The sequence below is a fragment of the Xiphophorus hellerii genome, chromosome 19 (assembly GCF_003331165.1).
Source record: "Xiphophorus hellerii strain 12219 chromosome 19, Xiphophorus_hellerii-4.1, whole genome shotgun sequence".
Taxonomy (NCBI): Eukaryota; Metazoa; Chordata; class Actinopteri; order Cyprinodontiformes; family Poeciliidae; genus Xiphophorus; species Xiphophorus hellerii.
Window position 1 is genome coordinate 22,482,047 of NC_045690.1, and position 26,518 is coordinate 22,508,564.

Consider the following 26,518-nt stretch of genomic DNA (forward strand, 5'->3'; position numbering starts at 1 on the left):
TCAGTCGATGCTTTGGAGACATTTTGATTCATTTCATTGTGACATGTTTGGTTTTTTGCTGCGGTTCTAATTATTGCTACAATATTTTCTCTGATGTTTATTTTCTGAACTCTAAATGCTCTGAATCTTCCTTTAACACTTGAGGTTCTGCAATAATTTCTATCTACAGCCGTGAACCTCCAGCCCAGATCCCGTCAGCAGCGGCTTTAACCTGCCTGGTAGAAACGTTAAGGAGAAGCAGAGCGAACAGTCACAAGGTGGTACCGGATGGTACCGGGGCTTTGAGGTGCGTTGCGACTCGTGGTGACAGTCGGTACCGTGTCTTATATCAGGATGTCTGATATAAAGACAGATATTCTTTCTATATGTCGGTGGAACCAACTCAAGCTGCCTGTAGTGAACCGGGCCTTTAGCAGAATGATGAAGTTAAAGTCAGAAGTTTTTTCTGCAGCCGAAACATTTCTGTGTTTAGTGGCGAGGCGGGTTTTGTCCCACTATTGCAAGGATGATTATAAAAGTATAAATAGAAACAGTTTTTCTAACGTCAGCATCAGACCTACCTTTTTATTCACAAACCACTGTATGAAAAAATATTCTTGCCCATAATTTGATAGTTAGAGGACACAGAACCGCTCCTCCTCCTCACCATGGACCCGGAGTCTGAACAACATGGAGGCTCTGAGAGTCATTATTAGACTGAGGGCAGCCAGACTAGTTTATTTTTACAAAATTATTATATTTAGCTAAATATTATAGCTGAGGGGCACAAACAGGCCTTCTGACATACAGATTAAAAATAAAAAATTGAAAAACATTTTTTTTGAAAAAAAAGAAAAAAAACCTCAAAAGGGCACTAGGGGCATCAAGGATAAAAGGGGCAGGGGCTCAAGCCCCCTTGATCCCCCCCGCTGCACGTGCCTGGTTAACAAGTATGAGGCGCCGGTTTACACTCGGAACCGCCAGGCGTCTGGGCCGAAGGAAAAGACAGAGGGGCAGGAAATTAAAGCGTCGACTAGGGAGGCAGAGAAAATATGATGGTGTTGGGATTTTTTTGTTGTTGTTTTTTACAGTATTTCTGTATTCATGATAAAACATTACGTTGTTTTGGGCTCAGGAACTATCTCTAAACCTTTCATTTAAATTTCTGCCTAAAGTTTTGATTGTTTTCATCATAACAAATATGTCAACAACAATGCACACCACATTGTCAGCTGTGCTGCTAACATTTTTGCCAATGCCATTAGTTAAATTTCGAAGTACAAGATTGATGGTTATCAGAAGGATCCGTTTAGGGTCTGTGTTGGCATCCAAGTAAGCTGCAGAGTTGCTAAAATATACGGCTTCATTGGAGTTTGATCTGAAAAAAGGCCGTAAATTTAGTCACAAAATTACTTGTTAATAGTTTCATTTATCGAGCGCTCCTGCTCTGAAACATTATTTTAATCATTCATGAACAGAAGCTACATAGATCGTCTACTGAAAGCAGACAAAAAAACAACAACAAAATCTGCTGAAGCAACCTAACCAACATAAAAAGTTTTCTGATTTGTTTAAAACTTTGATGTGTATCAAGCGTAGGATATTTATGTAATTTTTATAAAGAATGTTTTTACATACAGTACTTCCAAAAGTTTGGACACAACTGTGTGTCCAAACTTTTGGTCTGTACTGTATTTGTTAAAACATTTCTTGAAGCTGTCACCATGTTGTGACAGTTTGTAATGAGACAGATAATCTGTGAAAAGATCAATTTCCTTCCTGAACTACTATTGCTGTCTGAAGAAATGCACCGCTCCCAGCTAAAACCAACCAATCAGAGTAAGGAGGCAGGTCTTAGTGCTGTCAATCAACTTTGTGTACACGCTACTAAATGTGTTAATGGCGGAGAAACAGCTTACCGTGACAGGAAAATCCATCGTCAGCTGTGGCTGTGCTAACTAGAGCCCAACAGGAGGATGAGGAGGAGATGAGCAGCGCCACACTTAGGGGTGATTGACAGTGCTAAGACTCGTCTGCTGGCTCTGATTGGTTGTTTCTAGATTGCCCTCGGAGAATGCTTATGAGCTAATCTTTTTCACAGATTATCTCTCATACCATACTGTCACAACATAGTGACAGCTTCAACAAATGTGTAAAAATTATTTTTTTATAAAAAGTTACATACCACAGCTTACACACACACACACATCATTTGAAAATTTTGTTTGTATTGGATTATCTCTGTCTGCTATTAGACATTATCTTAAAATGTTGCTGCTTAATGTGAAAGATCTGGACATTCAGATTTTTGCTTATGAGTAAGAACAAGAGACAGAGAGAAAATAGATGAATAGACAGACTAATCAACAAAAGTAAGAAAGGCACATTAAGAGTCTGAAGCTCAAAATGTTAAAGAGGCAGGAGGGGAAAACATTGATTTACCCAGACAAACAAAAGGAAAGGTTCCTAAAGAGAGAGAGAGTGGAAGGAAACACTTGTAAATATGAGAAACTATCCCCAGTGAAATGCAGCATATGGGTCGATTAGAAGCATCTCTAGAGTACTTTGAGGCAGACTGTTAGGGGTTTGCAGTTTCTCCCAAACAAGCCGTTATTTAAAGATCAAGACGGATACGGAAGCTGAAACCTGAAGAACTAGTTTCCATACCATATTCCTCTCTTTGCATATTACAGTTGAAAACAGCTTTTTTTTTTTCATACACTGGCTAAAACACAATATATTTTTTTCTCGCTCTTTGAAATTGAGTCAGGCTAAACCTCGGTGTCAAGTCAAGTTAAACTGTACAGCATTTTTCTGCAAAAAGACAAATCAAAATCACAAAGACATCCTACACTGACCAATTATGAAACATGAAATAAGCATTATGTTTTGTCAAAACCCATCATCAAAATCATCAATCACCAAGGAGAAAGTTATGTCACCTCTACCCATTGATTTGTTCTAAGTATCTGGAGATAGGCACCAGTAATAGTACTGGTAAAACTAAAACTAACCTAAAACAGTAAACACTTAGCTTGACTTAATTCCAGACAGTGAATTAAAGATTGTCTAATTATAAAGTGTATGTAAATATTTGGTTTCAACTATATAGAATAACAAATGTTTACTACAAAACACATGTCAGGTGATATTAGATAGTAATGGTGATATTATTGAAAGGGGCAGGACTATGTAAAATGTATTTTACATCATGTTGTAATGTTATTCCCTCATCGAAAACATACCTGGAGTGTCGACTTCCTGAATGTGGAGTTTCAGAAAGAGCTGGAGTGTCTTAAACAGACACTTCAAGACATTAAATTACAAAGTCAAATTTATTTTACGTCATATTTGATATATATTTATAGCATTTTTACAACAATTGAAGGTAACAGTTACTTGATTGTGCTATAAAATGATTCGATGTGGCAGGAAAAGACATAATACTGCCCCTTTAAAGTATTCTAAATTCAATTCCATAATGGAGGACTGCCAACTCTTGCTACTATTCTTTATCTCAGAGTAAAACCTCAGGAGTCAACTCCTTGTTTCACAGAAGAAGAAAAAAAAAAAGCGTTGCGAGACACTGCCAATTTTCCTGGCAACGACTGCATTTGTTTACTGTAATCACTGTAATATCTCAAGATGAATGAGTTCAAGATTTATTGATGTCAAAATGCCACACGCCGCAGCTTTAATTAGCTCGACGAGATTAAAAACACGACTTTTTCAGCCATGAAAGGCTTCCTTCAAAATGCTCGGGCAAAAACCACCCGGCATTCAGGTGAAATTATCAGTTTACCCCGTCTGGCTGTGCCGCTTCAAAAGATGAAGCATGGCGCGCTCTCAGCGTTTTGGCTCCCCGTGAATCCGCGCTGTCAGAAACATAGATACGGCATAACAAGATGATGGACGCGTTACACAGGCTGCATATTGAAAGATAATAAAGGCAGCTGAAGCATCCGTCTTAGTCATCTCGGTTCGGCGGTGTGTGTGTGTGTGTGGGTGGGTGTGTGGGTGTGTGTTTGTGTGTGTGTATGTGTGTCTGTTTGGTATAAATTGGCCCTGGTGGTCGCTGCAGCTGAGATCCTGAAATGTTATTATTTTAGCACATCAACTTCAGAGGTGGGAAAGACTGGGATGGGTTTTTTTTAGGTTTTTGGTCTCAATTTGCACGTCTGCCTATTTTTGCAATGTGCTGATGCAGGCCGACATTATTTCTCTAAGTACTTTCATAAATGCAGGAGCTTCACTAACGAAGACTGATCACACGTCGGCAGTATGACTGGATCTGAAAAAACAAAGATATCTCGTCTCTTCCCATCCTTTTATCCCTCCACAAACCTCTGACTTTCTACCTGCGCCTTCTTTTTGTTTCCTGCACACATTTCTCTGTGATGGTGTTGCCAGTGAGATAAAAGATGAAAACTTAGCTGTTCCCAGTTACTCCAGTGCCACCATGAGGCTAGATATTGTGGTTTCCCCTTTAATATCCAAACATCTATAGCACAGCACTTTAAATCTGAGGCACACATTACCTACTACTATCGGTTAAAAAAACTAGTGCTACTTCTTTTTTTAGTCTGATCTATTAACCAAATTTGTTTTCTCACAGTTTATTCAATGATTATGTTCCTTTAAAAAATTGCTTTTATTCATTTCTTTTTGTATTTTTTCAAAAATGACTTTGTATTAAAAAAAAAGAAGTTAAACAAAGGTGCTGCTCTTAAAAGTGTAAATAGTGCATACACAAAGTGCTCAGTGGAATCAAGCTTTTAAAATTTCTGACTTCACCACTGACTCTTGTATTCAAAGCGTCACCCAGGCCCAGCTCTGTCTCCATCCTAGTTAGAACTGCCTCGATAAGACAAATGATGATTCAGTCCTAATGAGCTGAGCACAGATCACTTCTGTATTGATTCCAGGACTCAGAGCCCAGATGTGAGATGATGACACTTAAAAGTGTAACGCCAACAAACACACAGTCCTCCAACGTGCTAATTATATCCTTCAGGTGATTGTTTTTCCCTTCCAGCTGTAAAATTACTGGCAGACTAACAGCACTGGACTGATTGTGAGTGCAGCTGGTAGACGCCCTAAATCACCTCTCGTCACATAATATAGCACGAGCTGCGTTTCCACTGACCTTAAGATTGCACAAATTGGAATTACGTAAATACTTTTTCTTAATCGAGACACGGCAATTTCAAGAACTGACGTTTTTTTCTCTAGGAGAAGGTGGTTTTTTCGGCTGCGTCGAAAGTAGTGTATTTCTCATGACTGCAACGGAAACAGTTCGCATTGCACACGTCATGTGATCAAAAACCCGGTGTTATTATGAAGACGAAGACGACTAGAAGTGATAGGAGGAGGATGATTATTGCGTGAACAAACATTTACATGTGATTTTTTTCTTTCTTTCTCCCCTCCAGGGGATCTGTTGTGGGCTCTAGTGTCCCTTATATGAAAGTAGGCTGACAGGAAAGGGGGAAGTAAAAAGGGGAAGACATGCGACAAATGTAAGCGGGTCCGGGAATCGAGGACTCAAGGCCTCCAAACGTGGGTCGCGCCATCACTTACGCCACCACGGCTCTTACATGTGATTTTAATTGAGTTTCTTACTGATTAGAAACACCAGAAATTGTGATTTTTTTTTTTTTGTCACATTAGTGAGAAACATTTTGAGCACATTTGTAATTGAAACGCATTTACTGCCTACATGATTTGAGGCAATGTGTAGTCAGTCATGTGTCTGTATACGTCTACGTATCTGCTGTATAAACGTCTTTGAGTCCTGGTGTTTGCATGTTCTCCCTGTGTATGGGTTGGCACTTTGCCCCCTTTCGTACCTTCGTCGGCCGTGTCACACCCTGTGTCTTTAGATACAAAAAGAGCTCTCTTCTGAAGAATGTTTCAGGTTGACCATGGCTCAATTCATACCGGCCAAGATGAGGTTTTTATTTTTATACCTGCTTTGCAGAGCTGGCCCAAGATCATAGGATGCCCTAGGTAGAATTTCAGCCCACTAGGCACCTCAGCATTCCTCATGCTTGATGATTTATGCATTCTGCACTAACACCGCTTGTTTTGCAGTTACTTGGAGAGCCAGCAGAAAAAATGAATTACTATATGATGCAATCGTATCGGTCATATCACAGTGTTTAATAAATTAAAAACAGTCTTGCAGTATTGCAAATATCCCAAAATGTGCTGAGTATTTAATTTCCTCAGTAATTGTTGAATGTTTTTATGAAGTAGTGTGCATAAAAATGAAAAACTGTGATCAAACAAGGCAGTCCTTCGTGTCGTTCTCTCTTTGGTATGGAAATTTTGATTTCAAGCGACTTTTGATGGCATTGTCATTTTCTTTTTCACGTGTTTCTACATAACAGGTTTGAGTATTTTGGGAATTTCTGTCGTGAAGTGGAATAACATATGATGGTTTACTTGGAATTTTTTTTTTTTGTTACTTTTCATGTTAAAGAAACTCAGTTATATGTTTAAAAAAAAACATAAAAAACTTATGAACATTTAAGATAACAATTAATCCAAATACAGGGCACAATGACATCATCGCAAGATAAAACAATGAAATTACATTTTTCAGCTCAGGCCAGATATTCTTTTGGCGTTAAATCGGGAAATACATCCATTTTAGGTTTGTTATGATTGTTCAAATTATTCTATTTGTTAAATGCCAGAATGAAGAGAGAGGTGTTGTCTTTAATTGTTTCCACAATCAAAGTTTGACATAAATTAAAACTGATTTGCGTTAATGCAATTAGAGAAAGCAGAGATGTTGGGCTTTGTAGGCTTTTGAGAGCTTAATTCACAGCAGTTGAGGTCGGCTGTAGCGTACTTTGAGGCAAACGTACTGCTTCCTTATCTGACATCATGAAAAATTCAAAGAAATGAGTCAAAATATCAGGAACAGAACATCGGACTTCTAAGAATTACATTTTTAGATGCCATTTCCCACAGTAAAATCAGTCCTACATACAAGCTTGCAGGCGATTTCACCTAATAATATCAATGGCATACTACTAAGAAAACCTTTACATAGCCATTGAGGTTGTATTGTACAGCATCTCTTAACAGAAAGATGATCTTAATGGCTTCAAGTAAAAAAAAAGAAAAAAAAACATTCAAAAAGATATAAACACAATCAGCACAGGAGTAAATCCAAAAGGAAAGGGCAGAGATTAAATATTTAAAAGCATACCAACTAAAATCCAAACCAAATTAAAGGCTAGGGTTATTTTTTTACTCATATTGTAGTATTTTTAATTTTTAAATGTATCTATTTGTGTCTTTAAAGGTTAAACTCATTTCCTTAAAGGCGGTCTTAAGACGACCCTTGAAAATGTTTTTTTTTAAAAAGTGTCTGAAGACTATTATTTTTCGTAGCTTATTCCAAAGAAAGCTTACAAACACACTGTATGAAATGCATGTAAATGTAACAATTTAATTTTGGGGGCATTTACTACATCAAAATAAATTTGGTAGTATTAACTGTTCTTCTGATTTAAAGTCAAATGGTAAGAAAGAAAAATCTAATGTTTTATGTAATGTGGGCTCATTTCAACCATTTTTTCTTCTTTTGTATCCGGATGTCTTAAAAAATGTACACAAAAATAAAGTGATACGCATTGAAGTACAAGGATAGGGACAAAATGGCTGCATGCAGGAATGAACTATAGATTATTCCAAACCCCTTTATTATTATTTTTTCCAACAAGTCAGTCTTTTTACGATCACTAGAATAAAAGCATATACTGAAGCCCATAAACCCAACATGCCTGCCTAACTGCCACATTGTGGTTATGCTGTCAGTAAGTTAAAATCCATTTAAAATTTAATCAGACTGAATTGTGTTTATTACTTTACAGCTTTACAGCAGACCTTAAAGCACATATTGTGTTTGAAAGGAAATACTTCTTGATAAGCTTGGTGTTTTGCACATAGCCGAATTGGTTCCTTTCTCTTTTTGTCTCAATACGGTTTAATGACCGACTTTACACAGTATATGTTGCACCACTGATATAAAATAAACATCCATCCCTTCCTTCTTCTGATGCCAACTGAAGTTATAACTAGGATGGTTTGGTTGGAGTTTAGTTTGGGAGGTTCTCTGACTAAACTCGGCTGGTTTTTCTGCCACATTTATCTTCAGATCACCCAGCTCTGTTAGCGCTAATGATAATGAAGCCGGTCGCCCGCAGCAATTATTGCGCTTACCTAGTAATGACGACAAACTGAGGGTCTGTGCGACAACAAACTGGTCGATTACTGTCTGAAAGAGGTTTGAGCAAGGAGTCAGTCAGTTTATGAGAGCGGTAAACCGCTTTGGTTTTTATAACGCCTTATCAAAGATGCAGGCCACACTGTTCAGATTTTCATTCATCAAAAAGTAAACCATGCATCTTATTCCTTCCACTTAACAAATATATATATATTTTTTTTTTTATTGTTGGTTTGTCAAATAAAACCCCCCAATAAAATGCATTGAAGTCGGTGGTTGTAATGTGAAAACTTCCTGGGGGCGTGAATACTTTTGCCAGGCACTGTAAACATCTTTCTAGATCAAATTTTCCGAAGCGCTTTCTTATTTTGTGTCATGATTTATCCTCTGCCGACGAGCATGTGAGATCATTTGTGGCGTCACCGAAGAGTCCCAACCGATGAATGAGCAAACAAGAGACATTCTTGACGTTCAACAGAGATGTCAACAGCAGTACACTTTATTTTTCAAAAAATATCGGGTCAGAAAAGGGATGTTTACTGAAAATCAGTTCCCCTGTTGACTAATTACAGAACAACAAAAGTGCCTCTGCTTATCACAACCTAACGCTCCAGTGAAATTAAATGTGTGTGGCCCAGTGGCAAAATATCCCTGAAAGCACTCTGTCATTCAGGGATTAGTTTTATGGAAGGCGAATTTACATGTTGAGTTTAAGCTTTAGAACAATGGGAGACACTGATGTGCAACCTTCCGTTTCAATAACATTAGGGCTGCACAATGTGGCTCATTTTTTATACACATTATTTATGCACTCACATTTTCTCTTGAATTGTCCATTGCTTAATTTCACAAAAGTCACTCCACAAACTGACTTGCACACACTTTTAAGAGTGCTGCGAACACACGGCTGCATTAAATCACCTTTCCCTCTCAGGTCATGCCTCCCCTCTCTCTATTCTTCAATAAATTTAGAATCTTCATTGGAAGCATGTTGTTTCTAGCTTTAAACATCACCTTTAAATTGTAGGAAATCCATACATTTTCTAAGGTGTAATTAAAAAAAAAAACAGTACGAAGAACCGATGTTTGTTTCCGTCTTGTTTCTGTTTGTAGAGAAGGGGTAGAGGATAGGTTCCTCTGTGGTGTTGGTTCTTTTCGTATCGCAGTGATAGTGATGCAGCACAGGGTGTTTAACTGGAGCAGAGGAACAATGTAGGCGGTGCGGTCGCTTTTGCACTGTGTCCAAGTGCAGGAAAACACATATAATATTGGTAAATATCAGTTATCGGCCATAACAGCAGTTTATCTGTGCATCCACAAACGTGGGATTGGTGGATAAAGTGTTATCTATCTCCATTGATCATTGAGTCGGGAACACCCTGGACAGGTCAACAGTCTATTACAGGACGACACTCAAGCCAATGGTCAAGTTAGACCAATTAATACCAACTACAATTGTACTCTCTTTTAGACTCTTGCAAGTTCTGTTGGCTGCATTCCCATTGGTCACTGCTTTTCCATTCCTCCTCATTCCCTCTCTCCTCTCCTCCACAGCCCTGTTGTTAGCTGATGGTAAGTTACCCATTCCTCCTCTCTGCATCATGTGATGTGTGGGTTGTGCCTGTAAATGGTTTGAAATTAAATACTACTTTTCAGGGTTGTACACAGACACTAGGACACTAGGGTAAAGCACCTGCCCATTTTTCCTCTGGACAAAAAGGTGCCCTTCTGAAATCTTTTTTTTTTTTTTTTTACAGTGTAGTATGTGACCTGCAATTAATCTCATACTACTAACACAGAGAGGGTTCCAAAAACCACACAAGCTGCCCTTTTTTAATACTTGAGCACCTTCCCACCAAAAGGCAAACTGCACGCCGCTGCTAATTTTGGGTGATAATGTTTCTGTGGTAAAAATGTAAAAGGTTCACTGCAAAACCACAAAATCTTACCAACTAATTTTGGTCTTATTTCTAGTGCAAATACCTACACTTGAAATAAGACTAAATGAACTTATAAGCAATTTTCTAACAAGATATAGGAGTTTAAGTCAGTAATCCCTTAATTTTGATGAAATCATTCTTGCTACATTGGCAGATTATCTAACTTGTAACAAAACATTTTTGCCATGTTATGAGTGAAATAATCTGCCAGTGGAGTTAGCACTTTCTCATCAATATTATGGAATTACTGACTTACAATAAATGCCTCTATCTGCTGAGAAGTTAGTTTTTTATTAATTTAGTTTTATTTCAAATGTAGATATTTGCACTAGAAACAAGAGCAAAATTTCTTGGTAAGATTTTGTGGTTTTGCAGTATTCAACATAAATAAGCAGTTTTGAATACAGCCTTTTTGAATTTGCTTTTTATGTTATAAATCAATCACAACCCCTTTTTTTAAAAAACGGTATCAATAAGCCAACACTGCATTTGGGCCAATTTTGACATCCATGTCATCCTGTCACGTCAACATTTGATAGCCGGCAAGATAAAATAAAATAAAAAAGTCAGCATTTTTGCAATTAGAAATGTAATTACCCACGTTTGATTGCATTTTTATTAATTTCCTTCTAATTGTCATGTAGCAGCGCTGCTCAGAGCGAGGGGACGGCTGCATAATCACATTTTTAGGACGAGCGAGAGATATCCCGTGAGGGTGACGGTACACACCGTCTTTTGGGTGTGGAATTGATTTTTGCTTTACAGTGTGTGCGTGCGCTAAGGAGCTATGACACTTTTATGCATGCCTCTGTGCGCACGCTTTCTCTCAGATACGCCCTCCTATCAGTAGAGGGCCGGCTGTGATCTTTAATGGCGGCGTTAATATTTAATGGTAAGCGTGTTGTCAGCAGAGAGCAGCAGGCTGGGACTCGGGGCTCGTATAAAAAAGATGACAAGTTCCCCACGCCAGGTGGCTCAGTCGGCAGGGGGGAGGGAGAGGAAGGATCCGTGAGCCACTCCTTGTTGATGGAGTCCGACGGCACAGGATTGATGCTGCGGAGCTCTTTATTGTGTGCGTTTCAAAAGCTTCTCGGAGCCTCTGGTCACAGTTGGGCCGCGTCAGATATGTTATAGGCAGATGTAGAAACTCCCCAAGCGACGAAAATGAGCAAATTTAAACTAATCTTTAACGTGTGTTGACAGTCGGTGGGTGGCCATCAAAGTAGTCTGGGTGTTTCGTTTCAGTTTTAAATCAACAGGGCTTACTCATTCCGCATGCAGCATCCATTAGCTGCTCTGTTATTAAAAATGAACAAGCGTTATCACTTAGTTCCATCAGTACCTATGGGATTGAAATGCAGGAACCTTTTCCAGTAGCCAGACTAAGTTTCTGAGCACTCCAGTTTACAGATTAAACCCCAAATGTTCATGGACAATGGGTCTAGTGAGCAGGTAGGACTTTGTTTCTACCGTAACCAAAGATGGAGTTTAGCATGGTTTTAACCATAACCACTGAAGCAATCTGAGATGACTTCTTTTCTGCTTTTACTGCTCTTGTGTTGTGGCGGTCACAGAAGCTAACTGGGTGTGAAGTGAGCACATTTGCTAACAATGATAAGTATTCTGACAATCTCCGTTTTAAGAATCAGAACGAAATTCACATTGTGGAAAATAGTAACTGAGGGCTGGACTTACTGAAGAGTCATTTTTTTGCCGTATAAAATTACTTTGAACTCAGACTAAATCTAACCATCAGCTCAATTCAATATGAGCTGTTGTCTCTCCCATTCTGACTTTGTTTTTCAAAAGATATTAATTATTGTGCTCTATAATTTTTCTTTTTGCTTTAAAACATTAACACTAATGTCTAACACAGAGATTGCCTCTTTTCCTGACAAGAAAATGACCGATCACAGGGGGAAGGCGAGATCAATCGTTTCAATTTATTTATTTGTTAGAGTTCTATAAGAGAAATCAGGATTAGCCATAACTGGTATAGGTAGGTAAACCATTTATAAAAATCAGTCACAAAACTACATTCATCCCATCTCTAGCAAAAATATATCATGTATTTTGCGGTACAACTGGTAGGAAAGTTCCTACTAAGTGTTTAGAAGGAAAATTGCCGCTGAATGGGCTTTCATTTTCTAAAATGTTAGCCTTAATCCTCTATGGGAACGTCCCATAGAGTCTCCAAACATATACGTTTAAGACAGGTAAGACAATGACTCTTCTATAATACTCCACACAGCCCCACTTAAAACAAAATTCAAGTAGCTTTTTAATTAATGTATAATGTTTCAGAATTTGAAATCAATCACTTAAACACTTCATACATATAGAAAATAATAAACATAACCAAATTAAACTAGCTTCTCAGTAGTTCCCTTTCATTAAGCAATCAGCTGTTGGCAAGTGAATTAAATGTTTGGTTATATTGTAATTAGATTGTAGGAACATCTAAAAAAGGGACATCTGGAGTAGACAGAACAAAGCAAAATGAAGGCTGAAGTGTTTCCGGATTAAATTGAAGCACTTCCGGATAAGAACCAGAGTTTAAACAGAAACAGAAATCTCATGTCACTTCTTTTTTTTTTTTTTTAAAGGGAATTCACATTTTACCGTCCTAGAGATTTGACATACATAATATATGTTCAGGGAGTAAGAGTTGAGCTTTTCTCAGTGAGATTTTTCTACTTATTTCATCCATGCTGCTTCTGTCCATTCAGACGTACCGGACAGGAAGCTTACGTCTGACGAGGAGGAAGCCAAGCGGATCGCCGAGATGGGAAAGCCGGTGCTGGGGGAGCACCCGCGGCTGGAGGTCATCATCGAAGAGTCGTACGAGTTCAAGGTGAGGGAAGCCGCCGCAGCTGATTTGTTTCTGTGAAGCTTGCTGTGTTTTCAGAGGAGCTTCTCGTTACCTGATACTGGACGGTGCCGCCACCGTGTGGTGAATCGGGTGCACTTCTCTCTGTGAAAGCAGCGTGATGGTGTTGGTTGGAGAAATAAAAGTGGTCTGTGTTGACATCTAGAGCACAGTGGACAAGCTGATCAAGAAGACCAACCTGGCTCTGGTGGTGGGAACAAACTCCTGGAGAGAGCAGTTCATGGAGGCCATTACTGTCAGTGCAGGTAACGCTTTCTGTTCTACTCTGTCTGCTGGACTAAAATCTGCTCATCTGCTCATGTGTGAGACTCGGGGTGTTCTGGTGAAAGAATAGGGTCTATATAATATCAACGCATCTTCTTTTTTTATGTTTAGGTATGAAATACAATGATATTTTGGGTCAGCTTTGTTCTCTAAAATAGTGGTTTTGTCATTCTCGTACAGTTCCATTGAAAGGTATTCACACCTCTTCAACTTTTTCACGTCCCGTTTTGTTACAACAAACTTTAATGTGTTTTATTGTGATCAGAAGAGGGTGTTATGGCTTCACTTGGAATTATTCTGACTCGCAGTGAATGTCACGACAGTATTCTAGCAAAGAAAAAAATTGACTCAAGTAAGAGAAAAAAGTAGCCATTAAAGAAATGACTAAAGAGTAAAAAAGTGTCTGGTTAAAAGGCTACTCAAATATCTGATTGGAACATGTGATTAATATTTAAAAATAATGCCAGACAAAAATGGAAAGTTAGATCCAATATTCTGGTATTTTAAGGACTAAAACTGAGAAATGTCTACAAATGAATAACACAATTATAAAATAACAGATTCAGGCAGAAGAAGCATTTCCAAATCATGAAAAAGAAACTATATGAAACTGATAATTAGTTAGCAAGAGACATGTATATACTGTAATTTAGAACCGGGTGAAGTATGTCCAGTGCCAAACGGCAGGTAGAAAATATAATTTGAAAAACAAAGCTTGTATTTAAGCAGCAGCTTAAGCTGTAGGTGTGTCTGTATTTCATGCATTTTGGGGTTTTATTTTCTTCATCCAGTGAAGCTAGTCACAGTTACTGAAGTGTACAGAAATTTTACTCAAGAGTAGCGGTACTTTACTATAAAGTAACGCAAGCATAGCAAAAATGATCCAAAAAGTACATTTCCCCCCAAATTGTTACTCAAGTAAATGTAACTGAGTGACTGTAACTACTTACTAACAAATCTGATCGAGAAAAATCTGCACAAAAGCAGAGCACAACTCCTGTGCAAGATTTGGGGGTTTTTTTACAAATAAGAAAGTGTCAGGTTTGACACCTATTAAAGACAAGTTGAACAACACAGAAAAGACAAGAGAGTTAGATTCTTTTGTACTCGCGAGGAGAACGGACAGAGATGTGTTTACAGTTACAAATCTCCAACCGCCCTGAAACACATTTGTCCGCTCCTCTCTTTTTATTACTTTCAGAGTCCCTATCACAGAGAGCACTGCAACTCTAAAGGGGTGGGGACAAAGCATTTTAGTTGCAGTGCTAAATGACAATCACTAACTAAACACATGTTATCTTGCATTAGAACACAGAGTAAAAACAGAACAGGTCGTATATCTTCAAGGCGACGATTCGTCAGCTATCTAACAGCTCAAAGGAAGAAGAAGTCCTGGCGAGCAATGAACCCGGTGAGCACGGTTATCACTGCTTCTCTTCAGGGAGGCCCTCTTGTGAAGACGGAGATAAAGTAGATCAAAACATACAGAAACAGTCTTTATGTTTAGAGAAAAGAAAACAATCATGGAACATCAAATATGAAACACTATTGTTATAAAGGAAACAACAAATATATGATAATATATTCATTTCACCTAACATTCCCCCGTGTTTATCACATATTTGTTCTAATTCTCACATCCCTCCAAAGGCAGCCACTTCAAACGATTTTCAGCCAGGAGTTCATTTTTTAGGAACGCAAACATGCGTACACTCAGGGATCATATTCAGCCCACAGGTTAGGGTCTGGATACAGGTTAAGAGAGTCGTCATCAGAGTATTCTTCGTCAGGCTCAGGATGGTTTGCTAACAAAGGATACATCTGTGCCTTCTGGTCTTCCATGGGAGAGATAGCTGTGGTAATGAGACGGTTAAACAAGGAACGCAGGCAAGGAATACAACAACATCCACACAAGGTTAAAATTACAGCAAAGACTGCAATTGATACTAAGACAGAGGACACAAGGGTTCGGTACTCTCCCAAAAACATCCATCCATGCATCCCACATGGAAGTATTCACACCAGAGAGTTCTGTCATTTTGCCATTAAAGGTACGGAGACCCGCAATGGCCTTCGTCAGGCTCCCGTTAGCTGCTGTGTTTGGCAGAAATGTGCAGCACCTTCCTCCAAAGATAGCACACACCCCCCCTTTTTCAGCTAGCAGCCTGTCAAGAGCAATGCGGCTTTGGAAAGCCATCAGTGAGGTAGCGGCCAGCTGCTCGTGCACCGCCTCGAAACCAGCCTGTGTCCAGTTGCCCAGTTTTTGCACGTTGTAATGGATGTAATTGATTCCGTCTACGTTTTTGTTTATCGTACACCACCAACAAATTGAAGATTCAAAACCAGCTGAAATTTGGTCAACCAATTTATATTCATCAGGTACACCGTGAGGGACGCCGATGGCGTCGATGTACGTGGGATCACCATAATTTTTCCATGTTAGATCGCGTTTCTCTAAATGATGCCACTGTTGTGGCAAAATGCTAGATAAGGTGTGAATTAGATCTTTTGCGGACATAGGATAGACAGACACAGGTAACAGTAAGGAGACTAATGCACAAAACCCTGTCACCTTTCGAGGTAATCTATCAAAAAGTCTGTCGTCACCGCACCACCACCAACATCTGCACGAGAAACAGGGTTAAAGTCATTGTTTACATTGATTACAGCAGTACACATGGTGTCTGAAAGATTTCCCAATCTTTTCCCAGACCCTGTTATATTTACACATGAGAAGTTACTCGGAGCTATCTTTAGAAGAAAAGGTTTCTTTTCATCTGCAGCTGTAAGGGGAAATATTGAATCATAAATCACACAGGTGCTATTAGGATTAGTCTTAGTCATTACTTCTAATAGACATTGTTTTGTAATGGTTGCTGGAGTCACACGAAGTAGAGGCCTTGGTTCCATACATACTACACAATACAACAGTCGTTCCCTGATGAAAACGCACACAAAAAAATAAATAAATAAATAAATAAATAAATAAAAACAAAAACAACATATTTACTCGCAATTTCATCAAAAGTGCATCAAACCTAAACTATCAAAATGTTATTTAAGAAATTTAACGGAAAAGTGAAACTTCTAAGATTTAAAACAGTAAAAGTGTTTATTTCTGGCAGTTTTAATGATTCTTTACAGCTACTAGAGACCCAAACTTTAGCTTCTCAGAAAATTAAAACATTAAAGACCAAAGAAAAAGGATTTTGAATAGAAATGTACCACAGCAAAACAATCTGGCTCTTCATTGAGAGCTGTATGCAAGCATATTACAGAAAGGTGAGTGGAAGGTCTTAATCCTGTCAATTAACCTTTAGCATGTTTTCTTGAACCAAAGGTCAGAACTTAAAGAGGAAAACAAATCAGTATCAACAAAAAAACCCTCGTCGAGTATTTCTGTGATTAAATTTTAAACAACCCAACCCCTCTGACAACATAACAAGTCTGAATATGGCCATTTCACAAATACACACATTATTAGGTCCTTTACAATACAATAAAATGTATCAAGTAAATAGTGATGGTCAGTGTTTCTCACACTACGTTACATATTGTGAGGTAGGTGTGCCTTCATTCCACGGCAGTGCTTCACTTATCACTACATATGCCTCATAAATAACCCTTAAAAATTCTTGTAATGAGTTTGTAGCCCTTCATATCTGCGAAACATCAAGAAATGAGAAAAACAAAAACAATGTGCAACAAAACTACAGATAAATGCACAGATGGACTAAGTACATGATCACAACTCAAAAGGCAGAGGAAAGCACTTTAAACTTTAGTTTCAGCTTAGAAAAGAGCATACAAAAGTTTTGACTGTTTGTATACTTGATTGTTTCTGAGATAAGTTAGGAAACTGTCTAAAAACACAAAGAAAACCTCAAAAAAGCCATTTTTAATAGTCATTTGTAAACATTCATAAAAACTCCTTCTCCCATCCTACAAAAAGCTTTAGCTGAGCTGAACCAGGTGTTTATGTACAGATGTGGGAACATCTGCGATAGCTGGTAGGTGCAGCCTAAAATACCTTAAACAATAATCATTACATCAGGATGAGACAGAATGGAAAAAACAAAACAAAAACTAAACAATTATATAACAGAAACACTTCAAGTTGAAGCCCGAGGGTGGTAAACAGGACTTATTCAAGATCTACAAACACACGCCACACTATCTAGTTTAGAAGAGAAATATGCTACTGGTCCCATTTTATCACCAGGTTGTTGAACCAGTACAGAAGTCATAAAATGACCTCGACAATCTACCATTTGAACAAAAGGTTTTTTATAGTTTGGTAGAGACAGTGCGGTGCTTGACACAAGGGCCTGTTTTATTCTGCAAAGGGCCTCTTCTGCTTCATCTGTCCAACTCAGCGGAGAGGACATTTTAAAATCTTTTTCATACATCAATTTGCTTAAAGGAGCCACAAGTTCTGCATAATTGGGCACCCAGGTTCGACAATAGTTAGTTAGTCCTAAAAAGGACATCATCTGTTTTTTGTTTGTGGTTTTGGGGGCTTGGAGAATTTTTTTTTTTTTTTTTTTTTTATCCTCCAATATGGTTCGTCCCCCTGCACTCAAATCATGACCCAAATATTTTACTTTTTCTTTACATAGCTGGAGTTTATTTTTATTGACCTTATGACCTTCTTCAGCTAAATGTTTTAAAAGCGCTAAGGTGTCTTGCTTACAGGTTTCCATGTTTGGAAAGGCTAATAAAACATCATCTACATATAACAAAACTTGGCTCCCTCCTGGGGGTCGAAATGTTGACATACTGGCACTCATCACTTGAGAGTAGATTGTAGGGCCTTCACAGTAGCCCTGGGGCAGTCTGGTATATGTGTACCTGTTCCCTTCAAAAGTAAAGGCAAACCAGAATTGACTCTCCTTATCAACAGGTACTGAGAAAAAGGCATTACTGATGTCTACAACAGTGAATACCTTTGCATCTGATCTAAGGGAATTCAACAATGTGTGTGGGTCAGGTAAACACGGTGCCCTCTGGATTACAGCATTGTTTACTGCTTGTAAATCCTGAACCATCCGCCATCCGACAGAAGGGGGCTGTTTTTTGACAGGAAAAATAGGAGTGTTGCACGGAGAATTGTCACACCGTACTACGACTCCTGCCTCAATAAGGTCTTGAATTACTGGCTTTATACCCTCCTGTGCATCTTTTTTTAAAGGGTACTGTTTCACCTTTGGCCTATATTCAGTTTTAGGTCGGACTTGCACTGGCAAGGCTCCCTTCACGAGGCCAACATCCGTGGGTCCTTTGGACCATAATTTATCAGGAATGTCCTTTAAGAGAACTTCCTCTTCTTCTGTAAGCAACAGATGTCAGTGTTGTCTAGAGTGCAAACGCTGCCCCTTTTGAACCCATGCTGTCCAAAAAAGTGCTTTTCTAGTTAACCCAGTAGACGCACTAGTTGCCACATTTGCGGAGGTTGCCACCCAATCAGTAGCAGCTTCTCCTTCCTCAACGACCCTGCCCAATTTATCCCACTGCTCACTTTTATGTTTAAACAGGGACACATGTGGAGGTGTCCATGTTCTGTTCAAAAACTTTAATTCCTCTGGGAGGCTCACTGCTGCCACTGAGGTGTGTTTTGTGTCAGTGTACAGATAGGTCACTGTTATCTTGGCCGGGGTGACCTTGTTGAGCCTGGCTTCATAGTTCTTATCAGGCCCCGGAGTTGTTTTAACCCAAAGAGTGATGTGAAGACTCTCAGGAGATCTTTGATCCTGCGGGGCAGAGATGGCTTTACGCCCCTCCACCAGAAGAGTCTGTGCAATGTTGTGTGGAGGCCTGTTAGGCACATCCAATGAATAGTGATAATATGGTTCCCCATATCCCTGGACGACAAAGAAATCTTCCTTTTTTATTTCTGATCCCTGCCTATAAAAAACTTGTTCCTCATTCTGGAGGAAAACCCCTGGAACCTTTTTCTTCTCTTTTACTACCTTCTCGGCATGAATAGCATGATTAATGTATTCATCTAAGGTTCCAGTCCCCAATCCTATGTAATGTTTAGTTACCCATGATCTTATTGCGTCTTTTGACCCTGCATGTAATGCATTTTTTAACTGTTGTTTATATGGACCATTTTCGTCATCATTTTCCACCAGTCCACTGTGCATCTTAAATGTGTTCATCATTCTTGTCCTAAAATCATCAAAAGTTTCTTCCTCCTTCTGTTTGATCCTGCTTATCTCAGTGTAGTTTGCTCTGCGTTTATATTTTTGAATTGTTCTTGCTGCCCCCTCTGCCCCTGTATTAGGATTTGAAACTTGTATCATTGGATACAGTTCAGATGTATTTGGCGGACTATCTTTCCCTACTGAAGGACAAAATGGGGGAGGGAGAGAAGGCGCGATGGAAGCAGTGGCCCCCTGCACCAAGCTCTCCCCTAATGTTCTAGACCATGCAAACTTTTCTCCTTTTGATCTAGTGATAGGCCTGTCACTATCGCTGTCCTCATATTCAGGGGGCGATGGCAGAGCTGGGTATAAACTTCTACTCTGCCCTCCCGGTTTTACCCCCTCTGTGTTTTTTTTTTTTTTTTTGTAGAATCACCATCTAGTTCTCCACCCCCTCCCGCTGCTTGTTGCTGCGTTATCTGCCTCCTTGACCCAGTTTCATTATCCTCGTTGCTGTAGTACATCACATTCCTGTCTTTATTCTGTTCTGCACTCCTTTTTTTAGATTTATTCTGCCCATTTTCTCTTTTTAGCGCTAATTCTAACCAAAAATTCACATCGTCATACCCCTGTTAATGCATTTTCTTTGGATTTGACTTTGGTTTTTTTTGTTTGATATTATCCTGCAGTAAAGTTTTTGTGAGTTAAGACGGCCGTCAAAGTTATAGTTTGTTATCCAATTATCCAAATGTTTTATTTTACCAGGATCCTGGGTTTCGACATATTTCCAGTCATTTGATGTTAAACTGTCTGTCGGCTTATTTCTACTCATCCCTTTTCCCATTTTTATGAAAATTTGGCCCAGTTTGTCGACGCCTAGGGAGTCCTAAAAACTGGGGTTCTGTTCAGTAGGCCAGCAATTGAAATAACCTGTTGAGGTAACCCACGCTTCAACTCTTTCGAGTGGGGGTTCTTACCTCTGCATCCTCAAGAGGTTTGCTGGTTACAGTCCTACTGTTTTATATGAGGTAAAATACCAAGTGGTATTTCTACCTCCAATCACTCGCACAGACACACACACTCTTTTTCCTATTTTTTATTTTGTCGCGGAATTTAAGCGCCTGTTCTCGCAGGACTCCGCCGTCCTTTTTTGCAACGGGTATTCGTCGGGCCCCGTCTCCCTGAACAGGAAGGCACCAGGCTCCGTCCACCTAATCACGGAATTTTGCGCGAGGACTCCGCCGTCCTCCACGGATTTCGTGCTCTATTTGTTACCTGTTAGAGTCTAGAATTGACAGGGTTTTCTGTGCGCGCAATGACCCTCAGTCACTCGCCACTTTTAAACAAGAATCACTCACCCCCGTTGTCTTTCCCTGGAGCACCGTCAACCGTGAGATCCCAGCAGGCAGGTCGAGCTCCAGCCCTTGAACAGGATCTGATAAGTTTCCACTAGGAAACTTGCCGTGCGCACGGTCTGTACTGGGGTCGACCAGACCTGCCGGAATCCTTCTGGTGTATTGGCGACCGGCAATCGAAGGACCAAGTAAATGTCAGGTTTGACACCTATTAAAGACAAGTTGAACAACACAGAAAAGACAAGAGAGTTAGATTCTTTTGTACTCGCGAGGAGAACGGACAGAGATGTGTTTACAGTTACAAATCTCCAACCGCCCTGAAACACATTTGTCCGCTCCTCTCTTTTTATTACTTTCAGAGTCCCTATCACAGAGAGCACTGCAACTCTAAAGGGGTGGGGACAAAGCATTTTAGTTGCAGTGCTAAATGACAATCACTAACTAAACACATGTTATCTTGCATTAGAACACAGAGTAAAAACAGAACAGGTCGTATATCTTCAAGGCGACGATTCGTCAGCTATCTAACAGCTCAAAGGAAGAAGAAGTCCTGGCGAGCAATGAACCCGGTGAGCACGGTTATCACTGCTTCTCTTCAGGGAGGCCCTCTTGTGAAGACGGAGATAAAGTAGATCAAAACATACAGAAACAGTCTTTATGTTTAGAGAAAAGAAAACAATCATGGAACATCAAATATGAAACACTATTGTTATAAAGGAAACAACAAATATATGATAATATATTCATTTCACCTAACAGAAAGAAAAAAAAAACTATGATGTTATTGCACATCATAACTATAATCGCTTTTCAGATGCAGTCAAATGCTTGTGTAATGTTATTTCTATATAACTTTAAGCTACAGTCATCCGAATACATGCGTCTGTACCCTTTATGAAAATACTCAGGTTACTGCTAACCCTACATCTTTTAAATCTTACAACAACAAAAAAAAAAGTAACATCCACAAGAGGCACAGCATGACTCGCATCCAGCAACATTAACTTCAACATAGCAGCAGCTGCAGCCGCCGTCCAGCGAGAGCCAGCGAAGGCCTTAAGTTTTGTGGTACTGAAATATTTAATCAAGAGTGCATCTTTACTATTTGATGATCCGTCGTGGGCTGAAAAATGCATGCGGCTCACGCGGCCTGACAGCTGGAATCATGACAGTTGCAGGCCTCTTGCTTGTCTGCTTAATGTCCTGCAAGCTGCTGGTGCACAGAGGAGCTCTTCAGCGTGGAAGAGTCCTGCTCAGGTCTTCCGGTAGCCGGACTGTGGAGCCTTGCTCGTCTCGCAGAACACAACAACCTGCAGATTGTTAATCCAATCGAGTTTATTAATTTGATATCCTTTAGGGCTGAAACGATTCCTCGAGTGATTCGAGTACCTCGATTATTAAAACTCCTCGAGGAAAATTTATCTGCCTCGAAGCTTCGTTGAATTATATTTTATTATTTAGCGCACCTTGTTCTGGCCGGGTCATTACTTGCGTTGCGCAGAGCTCTCACTTCCGCCTGAGTTGTTGACGAAAGCTTAGTGTTAGCGGCATAACGTCCAGTTTTCCAGTTCGGCCTGAGAGGATTTTATTGATTGATGATAATGTCCGGGTCTTCGTCGTTTTTCGGGGGACCAATAAGGATCCTTAAAATGACTGGCGCGATGCCTGGAGTACGGCAGCTTTTCTCCTCCCGGAGCTGCTGCCTGGTGGCGGTTCAGAGCGAACAGCGGGGAAAGAGCGCTGCAGGTGTATTTATACAGGTGAGCGGATAAACTGAACACTGCAGGCGGCTGCACATGAGATGATTAACGTAAGTGTAGCTTTACGGGTGAACCGGAAAATGTATTTCATATCACCCATCCAAATGGGTGGCGGAGCTCATCGTGACGTTACACACCTGGTAGATGTTTCTGTGTGTGACGAATGAAGGTGTTAAATCCCGTCGCTAACATGAACACAAAAGCTATAAATGTCTGGGCAAGGTGAGAGTTCATCTATTAAACAGACTGAAGATGAATACAGAAACCAAATGCTGGAGTACAGACATTTAACTTAACAAGTTATTTTTATCTCGTTAAAACGAGAAAGTTTTCTCGTTTTAACTAGACACTGTTTCTGAATTTATTCCTGAACTCTGGCAGTTAAAAGCTTCCATAGATCTGGTTGTGAAGAGATCATTTAAGCCAGCCCTTTTAAAATATTTTCTGTCATTTCTAATTTCTTTTTAAGAAAAAATGTTTTAAGAAAATCTATTAAAATCGATAATTGGATTCAGTATGAGAAATATCTGTGATTTTATTTACAACCTACGTCTGATGCCTTCACAGAACATCTGGATTTACACTTCAAACTCTGCCCATGTGGACTCGAGTACCGTAATTAATAAAGACAGATGGTTGCCCTGCATTTCAGAGTAAAGAGGGTGAATCCAAATATGCACGTCAAACATAAACGAGAAGTCTAAGTAAAATGCATCGACGTTGTGGTTGTAATGTGACAAATATGACCGAGCAGGAGTTTAACCTAAACTTTAAAGACTTACGCAAGTTAGTAAAAGTAACACTCATTTAAATAAGTAGTAATAAAAAAGAAACAACTAAAGTGCTCAATCTTTTTTTTTTGCCGCTGTCAGCAAACTTCACCTCATTTCTTAATTGCCATGCAGAGCAGCTTGTCCTTTGAGGCCTCTGGCACTGACGAGTAGTTATCACGCATTTGGAGTCAGATTTGCATAATAATAACCTCCGGCTGAAGTCAAAGAGACGTTTCCTGCTGGGAAATAAGTGAACATGCCATTTTAAGTGATTGTTGTTCTCCCTCTTTCCTTCTCTCCGTCACCCCCTTTACTTCCTCCGTTTTCTCGAAATCCTCTCCTCTGCTCTCTTTCTCAAAACTTTCTCCTTCGTGGCATTCTATTTTCATCTCCCTACATCTCTGCCTGCACTCTTTTCAATGCTATCAATCCGTCCTTCGTCCCCCTGCCCCCTCCCCGCTCAACCCCGCTTCCGCCCAGGAGATGAGGACGAGGAGGACACGGGCGAAGAGCGCCTTCCGTCCTGCTTCGACTACGTCATGCACTTCCTCACCGTCTTCTGGAAGGTTCTGTTCGCGTGCGTCCCCCCCACGGACTATCTGAACGGCTGGGCGTGCTTCGTCGTGTCCATCGTCATCATCGGCCTGCTCACGGCCGTCATCGGCGACCTGGCCTCCCACTTCGGCTGCACCATCGGCCTCAAGGACTCGGTCACGGCGGTGGTGTTTGTCGCTCTCGGCACGTCCGTCCCAGGTGAGTCCGGGAATAGCAGGGGAGCGGCGGGAGGGTGCCTCTGATAAGGACGCATCATTTACACAGTACTTCACCGGGTCTGATTTATAAACCTGTCCTCGGGTTTATAAAGCCATGCTGTTCATAGGTAGATTTTTTTTTCTATCCTTTTCTCACGTCCTCAAAACTGATATTTGACCTCGACAGGAAGATATTTTTTTTCCTAAACCAATGCATCAGGTGTTTTCTTTGATTAAAAGGTCCTTCAGTCAGCTTTAATATGAGGAAGGAATATACCAAATGATTTTTTTAAACTTCAGTTGACCTGGTGAAATGGTAAGGAGAGAAATTAGAGGTCATATCCCCGCAATAGCCACTAAATCTGTCAATGTATTTGTGTTTTCCTTTGAATTCACAGGGAATGACGTCGACCTCAGATGCTAGTTTTAAATATTTTTAAAGCGTGTGTTTTGTTTCGCCAACAAATTTACAAGTACGAATTAAGCTGATTTATAAATTTGAAAAGTTTATTTCTGTAAAGTTTGTTATGGTTTACAGCTAGTTAAAGAAGAAAAATTCTTAGGAAATAAGATTGAAGAAAAACAAAGAGTCATCCAACTGAATTTGCTTTTGCGTTACATGGCCTCCACACTCGATCAGGGTTCTCGTTCATGAATTACTGCATCTGAGCGGTGTGGCACAGAGGCGATCGGCATGCATCCGTGTTCCCAACTAAATGTCATGCAAATTTGTAGCAAACTTTTGAAATGTCAAAACAAAAGAATAGGAAAACGCAAATTTAGCACGTGTGCAGCAAATCGACCAGGCTACGCAAAGCAAAATTTGCCAGATGTTGACGTTACGCATAGATGTAATAAACACAATGGAGCAGTTGCAAGCAAGCATGGAGCACACATCTCAGAAAAACGTGGGAGAGTTGTCCACTCTGAGCTGGAGGTTTGGACTTTGAAATGTTTCATGCCTCTGGTAAGGCACAGACCCACCAGTGGATAGAGAGCATCGCTACGCCAGAACTGGTTCGGCTAGCGCTGAGAAAGCTTTTGGCTTGCGGAAAAGCCCAAAAACTTTCTCGGCGGAGTCTAAAAGCTTGTTTTGTGAAACTGAGGAAGGCATTTTGAATTTCGCTATTACCATCAAGCTTTTCTAATGCAATACTTCAAAATGCACATAAACGTGGCTAGTGGCTCTCCTGATGCCTTGAGGAGCCGGTTCCATATTAATGCTGACTCATGCATCTCAAATGTTTTTGCTGAAGCAGAACTGAGTCCAAGAAAACCCTCCTGTAGGGAAATTGGACTAAAATCGTGTAAATCAGAAGGAGAAAAGAAGAAAAATTCAAGTAAATTCACTCAAAAGAGGTTTGCTGCCTTATGTGATGCCACCAGAGACAACGCTTGTTCTTGGGAGGGTAGAATGTAACGTGATTTAGAAAACATTTAAAACACCAACTAAAATAAAGTATCAAAAAAAAGCTGACCATGACATACTGTGATAAATTACACCTAAAATGAATTGATTGATTTTACAGAAAAGTCTGGCTGGTAGCTTTAATTCACATACTGACGAGCTGTTGGGACATTAATATCAAACTTTTCTATCTAATCTTTTCTGGGTGTACTTGCCCTTTTGTGGAAATACTGTATGAAAAAAATAAAAACCACTAAGAGCTAAGCCTGCAGTAATGTGGCGTTTAGGCCACAGTGAAGGAGATTAATTCAGCTAATGTCTACAGAAGTAAAACATTATTTCTTTAGATTCCCTTTCAATGACTTTGTCAGTGCTGCCCTGTGGCTTGTAGTTCTTTGGTGAACCTTTTTGATAGTCTGAGCTTTAAAAAGTTATCAAGCTAAAATCTCTGGAGACTCTCAGGCTTCTTGTTGGACAGTAAATGAGTTCACTGTGAGGTGTCTTGCATAATTTTCCTCCTGCTGCAATTTACTATGCTCTTTTACTTTGGGAAAAGCCATTCTTTCCCTAAGCCCTTCCAATCAGACAGCTTTCTGAGCTCTGATTGGAACAACACTCCCTTGATCTCCACCGACCGAAGAATGCGTACCGCATTTTTTGTCCTCGAGGCGGATTCAATCAGTTTTCATCAACGCTCACCACATCCTCACCGCCAACGAAAGCCTAAATTACTCGCTCATCTGTTTATTCAGATCTTGATTGGTCAATTTGAAACTCGTCTGAGCCACTATTTCAGGGGAAACGACCACATGGTCACTGATTGTACCTCCTGATTACGGCAGAAGCTTTGCTTCATCAATCTATTTGAGTCTCTTTTACCAATGGAGTCTCTAGCAATCAGATTTTTCAGGTTCTGTTTGTTTCTATGGAGCTCTGATAACGCCAGGCAATACGTTTACACCACACAGTTTTCAGCAGAGATGTATATATTTACCTCGTACTGGGTGGA

At 39.9% G+C, this 26,518-nt stretch overlaps 1 protein-coding gene across 4 annotated transcripts in view; it reads left to right on the forward strand.

The window, feature by feature from the left end:
* The window catches only part of slc8a3 (solute carrier family 8 member 3), a 124,062-nt gene that overhangs the window by 94,841 nt on the left and 2,703 nt on the right, over window positions 1–26,518 (forward strand). For 2 of the 4 annotated variants that reach the window (XM_032547084.1, XM_032547087.1), the window contains 4 exons: window positions 9,776–9,793; window positions 12,891–13,015; window positions 13,197–13,296; window positions 23,833–24,102. In XM_032547084.1, the coding sequence (XP_032402975.1) occupies window positions 9,776–9,793; window positions 12,891–13,015; window positions 13,197–13,296; window positions 23,833–24,102 (513 nt within the window). The remainder of the gene's footprint in view (window positions 1–9,775; window positions 9,794–12,890; window positions 13,016–13,196; window positions 13,297–23,832; window positions 24,103–26,518) is intronic. The other 2 variants (XM_032547085.1, XM_032547088.1) reach the window with 1 other exon arrangement.